Here is a 17,244-nt window from a genome sequence, read left to right on the forward strand (position 1 = left end):
AAATAAATTATGAAATGATATACAAATAAAGACAAAGGAAGGGAAAGATATAAACAACATAAAAACAATTTAGAAAAAAGAAATGGCAAACAACAAGGAAACAGAATTAAAGCAATTAATATTGACAATACACAGTTATAAATTGGACCTAACCCAGCCAGCAAGTAGAGGGGATTTGAGGACTGTTCTTGAGGTGGATGACCTGATCTGAATGGCGAGGCATTTTCAGTGTTTCAGAGCTGGAACTAAGAAAGCTCGGTCCCCTTTTAGAGCAGACCTGGGACTGGAACTACTCAAAAACTGCCGATAACCTAAGCAAGGTGTATGGGACATAAATTTGTAGCAGTTTTAATAGATGCTCAAAGGCAGGCACTTAAATGTGAACAAAGGTAGCTAGGCTGCCATGTGATGATCTATCTTTGTTCCCCGAATAAACCTCAGTAGCTCAAGCTTGAATCCCCAGTCTGAATGGTGCACAGCCTCATATTCAGAGCTGTCAGTGTCCACGTGGTCCACATTCCAGATGCAAACCAGCTGTTGTAGACTGATCATGGAGTAGCACATTAATACGGCATAGGTGAATGACTGCAATATCAATAGGTCTTACAAGTTAATCAGCAATATTTGATGTTACAATAGGAAGAGAATTAATTTAAGAACTAAATAGGGTCTTCTGACACAGACCAAAGTCTCAAAAAAACATCCTCTACATATATTTAAACTATAACCTGATTTAAGTTTGCTAATTTTCCTAAAATAATTAAATTCTGAATCTCACAACTGAAGGCATTTTAGCAGGCTCAAAAACAGCAGGGTTTCTAATGTTTTGTAATTGGATATAATACAAAAAGTAGGGCATATTCTACATAACAGTAATCAACCTCATTTGTCTATTGTCTGCCATTCAGCTCTTTGTATCTATGATGTCAGAATCTTTTTCTTCATATTGCTCATAAGTACTTTCTTACAGATTTAGTATGGAGGTTTTAATACAGATAGAAGTGGTTGACTCTTATATTACCAGGCAAAAAACATCAGTGATATATTGGTTCAACACTCCCACCAGAAATGACTTTTTAGTTGGCATTTAACACGGTTGTGCTTAATAATAAGCAAAAGGTTTCTGCTGTTGACCCCATGCCACACAAAGACACACGGTGAACACAAAGGCGGGAAATGACTGAACAGTTTTGCTTCCACACAGTCACCTGTTGTTGTCATTGTTTCAATGCAGCAACCTGATATTTCCTCATCTGTGAGTGTGTGTTGGGGATGTCATCAACCAAACACTCACAGAAATGTTGTGTAAAGAAGCAAGGAGGTTTAAATGTTTAAACTAAAAAAAAATGTGGATTAATCCGTAGTGAATCGCAGTTGGTTAAAAACTGTATTGTGTCATATAGTAAAATGCAGGCACGTCAGCTGTTTGCAGACATTATAGCTGTAGTCAAATCTTTTACAACTTCAAAGTATGTGGAAAAGAGATGGTTAAGTAACCACCCTCACACCAGAGGCTGAGACAACATGTTTTAGAAAGGATAAACATCTTCAATGCATTATATCACCATGTAAACACTGGTAATGGCGTGGTAATATTTCAGAGGTGCTGTAAAGTAATCAAGGTTTTGACCTTTGATCTCTGCCACTGTGACAGTTGTTCGTTCACCACAGCTTAATAAGATCATGTTTACACAGATGTTATTTTGTGTAAACAAAGAAAGGGATAAAACTTTTCTTTCTTTTTTTTTTTTTTTCCACTTTTCAACAAGTTGTGAAGAGGTTTCAGAATCTGGAGAAGAAATAGGAATGATGAGAAAATCAAGACAGCCTTTATTATAACCTCTTCTATCAACATTGTCTTTTTCTGTTCTGTCGGGTGTTTGTGTTGCAACATTCAAATGTGTTGATGAAGCTTTAACACGAATCACCACCTTGTCTGTGCAGTATTTCAGTATTCCTGACACACCCACTCTCTGGAGAAGCCCAGGCCTGCTCAGACACACGAAAACACTGCAGGAGATTAAAACTGGGTCTGATAGCACCTTGTCATGACAGATTATATAAATGAATAGGTACACAAGAAGTAAGGCGGAAATGACAGGAAAGCTGGAAGTTTGGCTTTGTACTTACATGAATAAATGAAACCTGGCTGTATGGGAGGGGATATTAATGGATCAGCTTCCCCCATTTAAGTTATAAACTAAGGTAAATTATAACTAAGCATAAATCTAACCTGGTCAGTAAAGTCTAAGCAGAACCTAACTTTGTAGGATAGAATAGGATAAACAATATTGAATATCAGTCTATGGTCCAAAGTAGGCATTGGTAAACATAAATGGGCAATTAGGTGTTGGGCAATTCAGTGTTTCCCAGAGCTGACATGCCTGAGTCCAGCCAAAGAAAGCAGGCTATGGAAACAGTGATGAGAAAAGGTTTATTTCCACAGTAGGCTAAGTTGTGTGTAACAACTTGTCACTATGGAAGAAAGAGGTGGATTTTCACCAACTTATTGTGTAACCATTAATCTCCTTATACTTATTCATCTTACACCCTGCCAGGGCAGAACAAGGGATGCTGTGTTAGAGAATGTGTTTGTCTTTATAAGTAAACTCTGTGTGAGGCATTTGCGACAATTGCACGATAGGTGTACGTGTAAATGTAGCCACCACATGAATACTCATACAGGGTGGTGGTTTTAGCAGGAATCAGGCAGCTTTATGTACACAGGAAAAACAAACATGCCCCAAATGCTTTCATTGTTAAAAAAAACAAAGTTTATACTGCTAGTTATATTTGATTGGAATATAAATTTTTTAAAATTGCACTTTTATTTTGATGGCCTTTATTGTTTTCTACAAGAGTGATTATAAAAATTGTACCGTGTTGAATCATCTTTTATCCATTATTGTGTTATCTGTTTCATTGAATAAAAGTCAGAGTTCATTTTATACTAGGTAACCTCAGTGTTACATTTTAGCTCTCTTTGTCTCCTTCACTAAGCTGGCTTAATGAAGGACTCATATACTCATACTTAAGTATCCTTTTGCTGCCCAGCTTATTGGCAGTTATTCAATCAATTAAAGACTTTTGGTAACTGATGGAGCCTTGACATAAGAAACTATATTTATTTCCCTCAGAATTAATTATTTTACCTCTTAAATATTTATTTTGACTCTAAATGTATTCATCCTATGGAGATGTCAGCTGTCCTTTTCTGCTTTCTTTGGATTGTCATTTGCCCAACATCTTGGTTCAGACTTGGGTTACTTACTTTGTACCTGTAGGTAAATTTGGTTTGCAGTCAGCGAGTCATCCATCTTTACATACACATCATTCAAAATAACACAGACAAAAGACAAGCTTAATAGAACAGTTAGTTATTTTTCTACCATTTTGCTTTGCACTTTGGGACTATAAACCTTTGTCCAGAAGGAAGGAACTGAACTGAAACTCACTATGCAAAGGGAGCAAGTAAAATTGAATCCCTGTAAATTATCTGGTGTACAGAGATGCTGGGTTAAGCTGCAGCTCACGCTCAGCCTCTGTTCTTCATTGTCATGGCTTTGTCAGGGTGGAATTAAGAAGGTTTCCTCAAACATGACAGGTGCTAGTGCCCCTTTCTGCACACAGCCTCACAGTTTGCTTCAAATTTCAATTTTTGCTTAATTATTGCATCACAGTATTTGTAATTTTGCACTCGTTCCACTACCTGACCTAAAAGGACACAAAAGGACGGTGTTTTCTGAACTCAATAACCATATCATTTTTGATAGATTGCTATGATGTTTTGTCATTTAATAGATGAAGTCTGAAGTCTACTAACTGTGGTGATCCCCAGATATTTCTTCCAGTGCCATCATGAGTTTGACATGTTAGTGTTTGGTAATATGTCTTGAGAAATATGGTATAAGATCTGTAAATGTAGATTTATATTTATTAACTGTTGCCCAGTGGAAGTCTCTGTTGGCCATAAGGGGGCACTAATCTGTTATTGTTTGTCTCAGTGTACAGATGGATTGCACCTGTCTCTCCCTATCTTTGCGGTTACAACAGTACAGTGTTTCACAAAGTATTTGTTTAAGGCTCACTGCCCTGAGTTGTAACCTGCAGTACTGTGTGTACTGTAATAGTCGCACTGAAAGGAGTTGGCCTGAAATCAGCCTGCATGTGATTGAAACTTGAAACAATGGCCATCTGATGAGACAAGAACCATGTTCCTTAGTTCTGAGTCACCACTGAAAGAGGAGGCCAGGAGGAAGGAGGGGAAAGGCCTTTGTGTATCTGTGTGTACACAACAAAGAAAAGAGGGAGGCGTATAGACCAGTGTGTTTGTGAAACAGGATGGAGTGGGTGTATGAGTGTGTTTACATGAATGCATATTGTGTTTGTTGCATTTGTATCTTTGGTAACTTTGTGAGAGACAGGAGTAAAGTTTTTTCTTCTACCTCAGTTTGAGCAGTTTTAGACATTAGGAGGTCTTTTTAGTGAGAGAGAGGACTGTGACTCATCCATATATACTCTGTTGGATGCTGTATGATAAATGGAGACTATAGATTCTAGCATAAAAAGTAAAATCCGCCACCATCAAACATGTATTTTCTCATTCATATTTCTCATATTTCCGTTTAGCTCTTTTTTATGTCCCTTCCTTGTTCTTATTTGGCTCATTTGTATGTTAGATAATGTTATCAAGACCAGAAATGTCAACAAACACGCAACACTAATATATGGTCACGTGGGCTAAACATTTATTCCTTTAATTCTTACTTGTTCTCACTTGTGCATATATTTTTCCTCTTAATATCTGATATCCTTCCTTTATAAGTATACTCTTTGGAGTGTAAAAATGAATGCCCACAGGTATTTCACATTTTCTCTGAGCTTTTAATGATGGCTATTTTTAGTCATGTGTTTGCATGTTAAGCTTCTAAACTAAAGCACAACCACACCTTGCTAGCTGTGTTGTCATATGCTCTGAGGAAGTTGCTCTCTTATCTTCTAAATACAAGCTATGCAGTGTTTTGATAATCATATTCACGTCCATGGAAAAGTCTGTATCCTTTTCATTCCCGTTTTTCTGATCAGTCTTTTTTGGGGGGTGGGGGTGGGGGCTGGAAATAGCCCATCTCAAGCACCAGGGGGCAGGAGAGGACCACTCAAGAAATTAGGGGACCACTAGGCCTTTCATAACTTTTAAACTTTTTAAAATCAACAGTAAGGTTTGTTTGTGTTTCTGCCAAATGCATATTGTTCCTCTTTGTGTTCATGTGCTGTCTTGAAGGAAAATTATCCTTTGTGTTATAAAATATGTTGACAGATGAATCAAAACATAAACAAAATATTGGTAGGAAACCAAAACGCTTTATGAGCAGCATCTCCATAACCTAAAGCATAGTTTATTTTTTTAATTTACCCTTTTATTGACGGTTTTTTCTTTTCCTTTCCTGATTTCTTGCAGGTTTCCCTGCAGTATTACCAGACATAGAGACCTTTATAATATAGTGCCGACATAATAATCCCACAGGCACTCGCCCTCAGATAAGGTTATACTGAGCTAGAATACTTTTATGGCATCTTTCATGTTATCGCCTCTATATTCTTTGATGGGGTGTGCCTGGATTGCACGTAAAGTCATTGATTGGCATGTTTAATAATCATTTGCAAAAAATAATAATATAAAATACAGCATGGAGACTTGAGATACTTGCTAACTGTATTATTTAGTCCCTAAAGACTTAATGTGGGGTTTGCTGCAGCTTTTTGGGATCTCTCTCCCTCTCGTCGCTTTCTCTTTGGATGTGTTTGGAGAGGCTGATCTTGCGCGTAAAATATCCCTGATATTTGAGGCGCTCCAGGGATTTAGCGAGCATGCCCAGTGCGTCCCTCTCAGCAACAGTGGAAACCACTGGTGAAGCGTAGGAGTCATACCAAGCATAGCCTGCGTGTCAGTGCAGTCGACTTACAGCTGGCTGTGAGGAGAACTGACGCTACTCTTATTTTTATTTTTATTTTTTTGCGCCTTGTCACCGCTGCACATTTACCCGTATCTCAAAAAGTAAACTAATTGATATCTGCGATAACACTTTCTACGTGGTTACATTTTTGATAAGGGAGTTTCTACAGAACTAAAGTTGGAGGCTGGGCCTTTAGCTTTTTGACCGTCGCTTCAGAGGAGAAGAAAAAAAAAAAAAGCTGGTCTATTTTTTTAAATAAAAGCCCGATAAATGCTACTAATGAAAATGGACCTGTTGAACTACCAGTACCTGGACAAGATGAACAACAACATTGGCATTCTCTGCTACGAAGGTAAACTAGCGGGTGTGGGCTGTTTGCGGGCTCTATTACGTCTGTTTTTAAACTTCGAAGTGGCGTTACGCTGCGAGCTAACGTTAACGACGTAGTTGGTCGAAGTTTTCTCTTCAGTTTACGTTGCTTCGCTAGCTGTTTCCTCGCAAGCACGGTAGAGAAAACATGTAGATTTTAATACCTGTTAACTAACTCAGTTTGTAGACAATTTATGACTATTAACTTCAACTGGTTAATGTTTTTCAACCTCCTAGTAACGTATTTTACGTAGAGTTGGTGTAAGCGCTCTTTCTGTTTTCTCCTTTTCTGAATGGCTGTCAGTGCCTTTATTAGTCTTATCGTTGTCTGTATTATTGGGTTCTGGTCGAAAGAAAAATCTAGAGCGAAAAGGCTGAAATAATAGTCTGTAACCCATGTGTTCATTTAATGGCTCTCATAAGACTGACTCACTGTATTACTAGTTACCGAGCTATTCTGACTCTCTGGTGGTGTTTGTTATTCATGCCTTTTGCATTCCCATTTCCGATGAATGAATGAGTCCAAGATTTTCACATTGTGGTTTTAACCCCCTACAGCACACTATAAGATGCAGGTGAAAGTCTGTTTTATTTTACAAATGCACGGATTTCTTCTTGTCATATATGTCTGTGTACTACAAGTTACTTTGTGGTCTTAAGTGAAGTTTATTTCCATATTCTCTTTGTCCAGAAATCAGAGTAGACGCTTTCCAAATATCTGCAAAGTGCCTGACTCTGAAGTAGTTCTCCTCTGTCAGGCTTTGTAATATCACTGACTTTCCGGGGGCTGTATGCAAGTTTTTCCTCTGCCCTGTCGCTGGCCTCTACTGCAGCATGCAGGGTCTAATCCAGGAATGAAAAAGAAAGGGGGGAAAAAAAACAAAACAAAACACAACAAAACCAGACAAACAAAAAACGTGTCCTTATTAATTTCACCAGCAGGTTCCCAGCTGTAAAGCTGAAGTCTGGTCAGAATGTTCAGTTTATGACTTGAACATAAACTAATATATTTTATAGATATGGAAATAAAACTCGAGGCCTGGTAGATAATGTGGTGGCTGATAATTAATCCTTATTCAAAAGCTGCAGCAACACAAAAGTAAAGCATTTTCTTCATCAACTGGTAAGCAGGGTTTTTTTTTTCTCCTGTTTTTGGTCACATTGCTCCTTTTTCCCCTGCTGTTGTGCTTAGCAGCTTGCCTCATCATGTAACATATAATCAACCTGTAATGGAGCTCCTTTAAATATGCTGTGACTGACACCATTTTGCACATTTGCACAATGGCACGTGATTAATAGAGAAATGAGTTTCTGTGTTGTCCTTTGGTAAAACTATGCTACCAGCAGCAGAAGAAAAATGTTTTGTTTTTCTGTTTTTTTATGGCTTGGCATGTGATTAAGGCCTCTGTTGTATTTTTGTCTGTTTCTAATGCTGCTGGGGGGAAAAAAAGGTGTCGGGTTGCTGTAATTCCTGTTTGGCTGTTTGTTGCATTTAGGCACATGACTTTTCACATTGTGCTCAGAAGCTTGAACATACATGCCATTATTGGGAAATGTTCATGGCAGTTCTGCACGGTGCAGGTGTATTAGATAAGCCTGCCACTAGCTTGGGATTTACGCCAGTCAGAATGGGGGGGTTTGTGTCACCATGAAGCTTCATCCTGCTCAGGTTTCATCCTGTCTAACTCTGAATAAAATTACATAAGTAAAGATGGGAAGTAGCATCTTTTTGTGCTTATATGGCCACTGATTTGGATAAAATTGTTTATTTCTGTGTCTGGAAGCATATCTCTGCACTATTAGGAGATCAGTTTGTTTTTCCTTTTTTGTGTGTGGTTTTTAGCTGACTGAGCTAGAATCTGACTCCATCATGTGCCTCATGATAAGAAAACAAAGATACAAGGACAAGTCTATCAGTAAAGAGAGGAAAAGAAAAGCCCCCTCATGTTCAAACTTGTTGTGCCAAGACAGGAATAGAAGAGCTTTGTTATACTGGGGGTGTCCTGACTTGTTATTATATGCATGAGCAAAACTACACCATAATTTTTCAATCATCATGCTCCTACTTGTATGTTGTCCTAATGTGAAGCTATCACTGCTACTGTATTATCACTGACATTTAGTAACATTTAATACAGATGGGACATTAGATTAGCCTGTCTATCATGCAGTTGAATAACTCTAAAAAAACTAATAATAGGTGGACTATATGGATAGTCTGCACTCCCCTGATTTTCTAAGTAATCTCAGTTTGCATTTTGTTTGTTGATCAGGTAGATATATTGTTTTTTAAAGGTTCTGTAAGTGACAGACAGAGTTTAGTATTAAGGCATTGATCTTCATTGGTTACCTTAGTGAATATTCACATAAACAAATAAAATAAAATAAAAAATCAGGTTTTATGTGCTGTGTTAAATTAAGAAATTGACTTCATTACAGGTCTTTACTGAGGTTATGGAAAAACAGAGTTTGGCCTCAAGTTCATTCGTCAGGTGTGGTTCATGTGTTATGATAGCGACGTTAACCTGCAGTGACATTAATTTTTTTACGATCTGTCTGTATGCATTAATTCATCACAGTTCTGAATTTAAAAAACAATAACAAAAAACCCAAAACATCCTGTGTTGCAGTCTTGGGTGGACTGAAGAATGTGTGAAATTTGGAATTTAATGCCATGTGATAAATTAATAAATTAAATGCAACTGTGTGCTTCATAACAAATTTTATATGATTGGGAAATTGTGAAGTGCACCGATTGTATAGTTTGGGGGCTGCTGGTGTATTGACTACAGAATGATGCCTTTTCTAAAATACCCCAGATATCATTTTCTCCATTATATACTGGACAACAACAATACTACAGTAATGATTTATCTATGGTTGATCAGAACTGACTGACGGTGGGCCCAGATGATTGGAATTGCATTAGGTAGCACCAAAGCACTGGGAAATGCTTCTAATGGTATGTTTTGAACAACTAATTAATTCTAATTCTAATAATGATGCTGCTGTTGTCGGACAATCACAACTGATGTTGTGCTGTACTTCTATGCTTCCTCGTCATTGTCGACAGCATGTTCAAAAATGGGGGCTCATATTACTGCATTTAAAGAAAATGTAAGCATGTAATAAGTTTAACTGAAATGCAGATGAGATTTGCCAAAGAAAAAACATCTTGACCTCAAGTCAATGTGTCACTCGCCATCATTATTAGAGGTGTAAAGGGGCGTCCACACAGGCAGTGACTTGCCCGTCGCTTTGTTGGTCACTCGTGGATGTTCGTGGGCGTCCAGGCTATGGTTGTTACCCACTCATATGCCAATCAGCAATATCTTTCGCTCACATTGGTATTTGCTTCAATTGATTGCCTTTGAAGTCGAGAAAAGTTTTACTCATCAGTGGTTATTTTACCCATTGTTGCTTGAAGTTGTTGAATGTCATCGACTTGCAGTTAGTAGCATCTATGAATAAAAATAAAATTCAGCCAAAGCCTCTGTTTTTAACAGCAAAAAGGTTGATCCTGAAGCCCAGTACTAAACCAAGTACTGAGAATTGGTGAGCTTGACCTTATGTCAAAATTACCCATAACCACTGTCATCTTTTACACCAAAATATGGAAAACAGAAACAAGAGTATCAATAAGCAGCAGTCTTAACATTGATATAGGTGTCAATAAAATCCCAGCAACTGATTAGAGCCCTAACAAACACATTATAGCTAGCTTGAAGCAATCAGTACTTAGAATACCCAGTAGTACAGCTGTGAGAATCAGACCATGTTGTCAAGTAGGACAGTGAATCTTTTTTCATGTGAGCCCTTTAGGGACTTGATCACATGTCACATTAACACCTAATTATGCTCACTCACCTGGTTTAAAAGTTCAGGTCAGCCTCATACAGACCAGTACTTCTGTGGAAGAGCTTTCTTTGTATCTCCTTTTGAATATTTAAAGTGTAAAACCTTCATGGACTCGTATAATAAAGGCAACCAGAGGGTCAAGTTCAGTTTACTGAGAAATTTAACCAAAAATAACTTCATAGCTGTTCTGCGATGACATGCTGGGAATCAGCTTTTTTTTAAGTGTCAGAAGGGGAAAAGGGAGGTGCGAGGAAGGGAGAGAGATTGAAATGAGAGAGCGATGGAGAGGGAGCCTCGCCTCAGTTTGTAATCCAATCTCATCCTGATTCTAAGCTGTTTGAAGTTCTATCAGGAGAAATAGGCTTTGATCATGTGGCCCTAATGAACTCAGAGACCAGAGAGGGGAAAAGACAGAGTGGAGTTTGGCTTCTGTGTTACTGCTCTCTTTCCACTGATTGTCCTTGTTTAATGTAAAAAAAAAAAAAAAAAAAGAGAGATATTTTGGGGTTCTTTATTGATCCGTTTACATATTGTTCACTCTTTAGTGAACGGTATGTAAACGGATCTACACATAAGACTCCACACCCATTTCTTCTAAAAGGAGAATTTATTCAGAATTTTAAAAAAAATGTAACTTATTCAATTAATTTTCGAGAACATGTGAAACTGGGAAGTTCCTATATGTAGAGTAGAAGCTGTAGATAAATTTCTTGTATATGGGAATAGCATGTGCCTGTCAGTTATTGTCTGAGTGTTTCTGCTTTCTTTGTTCCCATTTGTCTTTTGATTTGAAGGTAAATTGCACATCTGTGAAAATTATATAGCATTGTCCTTCAGCCAATTTCTGCATTTTAGTTTGCTTACCGTGGGCACTGATATTTGTACCGCTGAAGAAATACTACTAATATTTATTAAGTCTGTCATGAGGAGAGGCATGCCAAACACAGGTTAGTGTCAGAAGCAAAACCATACAACCAGTTTCCCATTTATTGCATATCCTTAGTTAAAAAAACAAAAAAACAAATGTCCAATCCAGTAATAGTTTTTCTTGAAACTTTCTTGAAATCTGGACATAATAAACTTATAAATATTCAATTTCTCATTGGCTGCAATGGCTTCAGATGGGTACACTTGATTGGCAACTTACTATATAGTAGTGTGTATTAGTAGTTGTGTTGTTGCTCAGGTCAGCAGTGTTTGACTGTTAGGGTCCCATAGGGTCGAATGTCTAACTTGTTTGCAGGGAGGGGTGCCACTCACAGATTCACTCTTTTGTTGAGCGTTTCACTCCCTATTATGTGCCCTCAATCCTGATTGGACAGTGTGGTGTCAGTCTCTCTTCTTTTATTGCCATCCCTCTGCCCTGCCAAAAAAGATGATGTCACCCTTGTTACCATGGTACACAGTAGGACAAGCAGGAACATGCCAGAGAGAGAGGGTGAGGGGAGGAGCTGCAGCTGTGTTTCAGAGGCCATGCTGAAGCTTAACATACATGGAGGAATGGTGGAGGAGCAAAGTCTTTTCATATTCTTTAAGCTGCTGCTTATGAATGACTCAATTTTAGTTTAAACAGGTTTTCATCCAGATTTTATGACCTTATTCATCTGAAGAAAAAGCATAAATGTTTACAATTTAAATGATTAAAGGTCTAATGTACTGCTATTTAGCGCTAATGTTTTTTGGGGTTTTTTTTTTTGAGTTCTACAAATGCAGTATGAATATTTATCCAAATTATAATCAACCCTGCTTGGTTTGTTATAAAAAATAATTTGAAATGAAGTACAAATGAACAGTTAGCAAGTATTTGTAACTTTTTTTTTTTCCATGTGAGTTGGAACAGGCATTTTAGTGTAGGCTTTCAGTTTTGTTTGGGTAAAGTCAGACAGATACATGAGGCAGAAGCAGTGGAAAGTCCCCATGCTGAGACAGAGCCAGTGGTAGTTTTCCTGATTTGAAACTCCCACTCACTAACAACTCTGTAGGCCCTCTGTACCAGGGACAAGGCTGCAGAGAGAGAAATAGTTCCCACACACACACACACAGACACAAAAACATATGCAGAATCCATCCGCAACTATTTCTTTCAAAACATTCCTTACCAGATACTCCTTCACTTATGCCAGAGGTTTGTGCCTGTCTCAGCAAACTGTATAAGTCAACAAAATCCAAAGTTTGAGCTCAGACACAGCCTGTAATGTTGTCATGAAGTAGACACCTTGTTTAACGTGGCTATACAGCAGTCACCATATGCTTTTAAATACTATAATTTTGGCTAATTACTATAATTTACATTTATTTTACGGTAAGTTAGTAAATGCAAGCACGTGAGGTGACCACAGCTGGACAACTGTCACTCTATTCTCAGTCATTTTTTTTAAATGACAAAGGTATAGTCAGCTGTTGTTTTGCAAACTTTATGAGACACATTGAAACAAGAAAACATCAGGTGAAGCACAGGTGTAAAAGTGGAGTGATCTCTTCTAATTTCTAAATTATCATGTTTGGGACCATAGCGTCATAACATCAGCACCTCTAATCACCCTCTCTTGTGTTTTTTCCTTCCTTGATGTCTTTCCTCCTCAGGTGAGGCAGCTCTGAGAGGAGACCCCAGACTCCTGTCCCTATCGTCTTCCTCCTCCTCTTCATCATCGTCCTCCTCATCTTCCTCCTCCAGCCACAGGACAGGTCCTCCTCCCATCAGCCCCACTAAGAGGAAGCTGAGTGGGGATCAGGGAGACAGCGACATGGATGAAAACGAGCACGTGGCAAAGATGAGTCGACTGTTTGCTGCGCAGCTGTAAGTACAATCTGTAGTTTTCTACTGGTGCCTCTTTCCTGTCCAACTGTATGTCTCTTTCTAATAAAACAAAAACACGGTAGCCAGTGAATGATCTTGCACACTGAAATGCTTTTTGCACATGTCCATATGCATATTTAGAAGACTTGGTGCCTTTAAAAGAAGCCAGTGAATGCACGTGTTTCTGCAGGCCATGTGTGAAACGGTGCACAGTGGCGCTATCTCAGAAGTCCTAGTTTGGACTCCAGGGTGCTATACCAGGTTTAGCTGGCTCTGCAGTGTTAGAAACTCCTTATAGCTGCAGATCTCTGGAAGCTTGGAAACAGGGACTGCACAACAGAGAGATTACTCACGTTGTTCCCGCATTCCCAATACCAGAGATTCCAGAGTCCTGGTTGGTGGTGAAGGACTGCTGGGGCTAGGGGCAATGGAGTCAGAGTCAGTCATGACTGACTCAGTTATAGGACTCCAGCCATTGCTATTTATTGCACATGGTGTCAAGAGGGTGTTGGGTAGAGCTGTACAGTTTTGCATGCAGTATGTCAGTATATCCAGATGCTGGGGGGTTAGGGGGGTGAGGAGAACTCAAACATATTTTTATAACCACAGCCCTGTCTGCCAAGTGACTAGACAAGGACTGTGCTATGACTTTTGGCTGTACTCGTATGTAGAATAGTCGTATTGAGAGCAGAAGAGGGGCAAAAAAATATCTTTATTATTTACTTCTTACAGTGCACAGACTCAATTTGGATAACAAATCAAATAGTGAGATATTCAGGTCCAGTTCTACTTAGTGCAAAACAAAACAAAACAAAAAACAATATGACTTTGCATTGTGGGTTTTTTTTTTTTTTTTTTTTTAATATCTCTAGAAGCTTTGAAGTGACACAGCATGACATGATTAACTGGATATACTGGAATCTGGAACAAGAGACAATGGTTACTAGCAACGTTATTATGTAGCTAAACTTGTATAGTCACACATACGTACATGCAGTACATAGTGCTACTGGCCAGATTTTATCTCCAGTTCCAGTTTTGGCTTCCAGTTGTTCCAGAAAAAAATATTATTGTGCCACATTTAGTTTCGCACTGATGCTCTTGCTTTTTGTTTTATAATGAATCCAGAGCATCACTTTCCTTTACAACTGTGGACCTTTGCCCCTCCCTAAAAAGCTCAAAGTCATTTCTCGCCAGGCTGTGGCAGGTTTAATTCACCTCGGGCCAAGATGAAGAAAAGAGCCCTTGGGCAAAAAGAGAGGTAAAACCAGTTCAGCTGTTTGGAAACACTTCAGGGAGTCCAACAAGGAAGTGCGAATATAACCTTCAACAAATGTGGTTGTATGTTTCAAAAGTCAGTGACGAATTGTGTTAAATAATATTGATTTCAGCATTAATAAATAATTATGATTTTTGCTGTAATTGAGCAACTCTGCACTCGAGTGGTCAAATAGAGTTCAAGAGTCAAAATTTCTGGATAAGTATCTAAAATTAATGGCCCTGCTAGTGCTACTGATCTGTATGGCCAGTGTTTTCCAGCACTCCACAGTGGGAAAATAAATGGAAAAATTAAAGTCATGTTCTAATTTGATCCAAAACTCCACTGCTGGCTGTATTTACTGATATTTGTGAAGTGGCCCTGGATAAGTGGAAGAAGATGGATGGACAATAGTAAAAGCTAAAGTTGCATATACCCATTTGTCTGTGTGACATTGCACACAGGCAGATGGCTAGGTTACATCTGACTTTTTAATGAAGTTGTCCTACTGGCACAGTGGGTAAGGGTTTTTGTTCTGTAATTTTGTGACGCATAACAAAGAATTAGCTTGTGCGATTTGACAATTGTGCAGAATCATCTTGTTTTCTGTTATTCTGCAGCAGTTGTGGGATCATTAACATTATGCTGTGCAGCAAAAACAGCCAATAAATCCAAACACTACTTGTTGTTATTCTGTTGTCTATGTTGTTTTCACTCCAGTTGGGACATTATATATGCACTATGTGGTTAACTTCAGCGTGCATTGATATGCAAGCGCTCCTACTTGTGTATCTCAAATTGAATTTAATTTCATAAGTACAGTACAGTAGAACTTATTGTCATATCAGCTTTCAGTTGGCGTCACAAATCCTTGCCACAGCTCCTACGTGTAACCATTTTGTTTGGTTAGAATAAGGTTCTGTAAGTCAGTGATGTTTAAAGCTTTTCAGACTGCTCATTGTACCATGATTATTTCCTAGACATAAGCCATAATCCCTTTATTTAATCTCCATTTTAATTATGACCTTGAAGTCATTTGACTCCTGGTGCTGCAGGTTAATCTCAACCTAACAAAAGTCAATTGCTGCGGCTTGAAGATGGATTTAGGCCTTTCTAGTTCACAAAGATATTTTTTATCCTGGAAACCAAGTTCCCCTGGGGTCATCCTAAATGTGTCTTTTTTTAGTCATCTAATTTGAGGTTTCTCTGAGGGCATTCTTCCCCTGGTAACTGCTGTTCGACTTGTTGAAACTTGTATTCAACATCAGCCAGAAACACTTTCCTTCTAGTTGTAGCTGTTCTGCCTTTCCAAAGATCAGTGCTTACAGTAAAGTGGAAAAATGATGGGTTGTTGTTACAGAACAAGGTAGGCTAAAAATATTCTTTAAACAAAAACGCCCTCCATAGAAAATGCTATAAGGCACTTTTTAACAAACATGAGCTTTTTCTTTCATTTTAATAATCTGTCCTATGTAGGGACGGTGATAAGGCTCGATATTTATACAGTGCTATTTCTACTCTTAATGAGCACTCAAAGCACTTTTACACTGCAAGCCTTATTCACCAGTTCACATGCACATTCATACAACACTTTATTCTTTTCCCTTAATACTTGTTCCAACAGAAAAATGAAACCCTGCAAACCCTACCACACACACAAACATGTCCTCTATCTGTTGGATTTTGCTGGCTGCTTCTGTCTGCACTGATTGCTGTGCTCACTATTGACTGTCCCTGCCTATGCAGAAGCTTTTGTGCACATTCTCCCCTTTTCTAAAAAGTTTTTTTTTTGTTTGTTTGTATTGCAGTTTTCCTGTGTGCTGACTTGTCGAGCTGCACGTATTTGGCTTTCTTTTGTCTATAAGTTCAGTCATATTTTCTGTGAGCCTCAACACACAAGACAGACACCTGACACCTCAAATTCAGGGCGGGGCTATGAAGGAGGACGCTCAAGTTTCCTTTGTTGGCCAATCACTACGAGCTGAAGTTAGGGGGAGGTGCACAGGCACAGTGGTGGGGAAAAGTAAACTCTCTGAACCAGCTCAAGCCTTTTTTTTTTTTTTTTTTTTTTTTTTAATGAGACAGGATGAACAGACATGATAAGTAAATACATTTTGCTTTTGTCGGCTGCCTGTGTGTTTAGGAATGTGGCTATGAGTATATTTTTCTCAGCAGGCTGATTGTTATAATTGTAATAATATCTTTCATTTTTTTGCTATAGAGTCCAATAAAAACTGACTCTTGCAACACAGAATGGGTTTTGGCATGGAATATATAGAAGTGTTATTAAAAATAACTGCCAGTGCTTCTGGTAGGCTGATGTATTGCAGTTGTCTCCATTGGTATGTGCAGGTATGCACATGTGCCATTGTGTGTGTGTGTGTTGTTTATGCATGCATGTGTGCTCTTCTATCTGTGGTCATCTGTGTGTGTGTGTGTGTGTGTGTCTGTCTGTCTGTGTGGGGTGAGGTCAGGCAACAGGGGCTACTTTCTCATTTTCTCTGAGTAGTAGGAGGAGTCTTGAACAAAGAAGCCTTATCCTGTCCACTGGAGCCTGCGGGCTGGAAGCTTGCTCCTGCCTGTGTGCCTGCCTGCCACTCTGTAGTTGTAGACTCGCCAATATAAGAGTCCTCAACGGTTTCACTGCTCCTTGAAAATAAGAGCCAGTGACATAGGTTTTGTATAGACTGTATTTTGAGGAATATAACTATAGGGAAGTGTATTTTCAGCAGTCAAAATGTATTAGACTTGGTATTTAAAAAACTAGTACCTACGATGAAATTTTTTGTTCTGAAAATTTCACCAATAAAAACATGATGACCTTGGTGAATAATAATGATCTGGTAGTCACTGGTTGGAGCAGATATTTGCTTTTAATGTACTTCTTTTTCATAGTTACAATATTTTTCAAAGGTGATACTGTATCTATAGGGTCTAAAGGCAAAATTCAAGTCAAATCAAGTTGCTGTACAGCATACTGTAGCTTACAAAAACCACAGCTGCTTTCT

The 17,244-nt window shown here is 38.5% G+C and overlaps 1 protein-coding gene across 2 annotated transcripts in view; it reads left to right on the forward strand.

The window, feature by feature from the left end:
- vgll4b (vestigial-like family member 4b) overlaps positions 1-17,244 on the forward strand; it is a 41,767-nt gene that overhangs the window by 12,929 nt on the left and 11,594 nt on the right. The window contains exons 1-2 of one of the 2 annotated variants that reach the window (XM_030729332.1): positions 5,936-6,306; positions 12,765-12,978. In XM_030729332.1, coding sequence (XP_030585192.1) covers positions 6,225-6,306; positions 12,765-12,978 — 296 coding nt within the window. In that variant the 5' untranslated portion in view covers positions 5,936-6,224. Of the gene's footprint in view, positions 1-5,935; positions 6,307-12,764; positions 12,979-17,244 lie in introns of those variants that run through there. The other variant, XM_030729333.1, reaches the window with a different exon arrangement.

The sequence above is a fragment of the Archocentrus centrarchus genome, chromosome 5 (assembly GCF_007364275.1).
Source record: "Archocentrus centrarchus isolate MPI-CPG fArcCen1 chromosome 5, fArcCen1, whole genome shotgun sequence".
Classification (NCBI taxonomy): domain Eukaryota; kingdom Metazoa; phylum Chordata; class Actinopteri; order Cichliformes; family Cichlidae; genus Archocentrus; species Archocentrus centrarchus.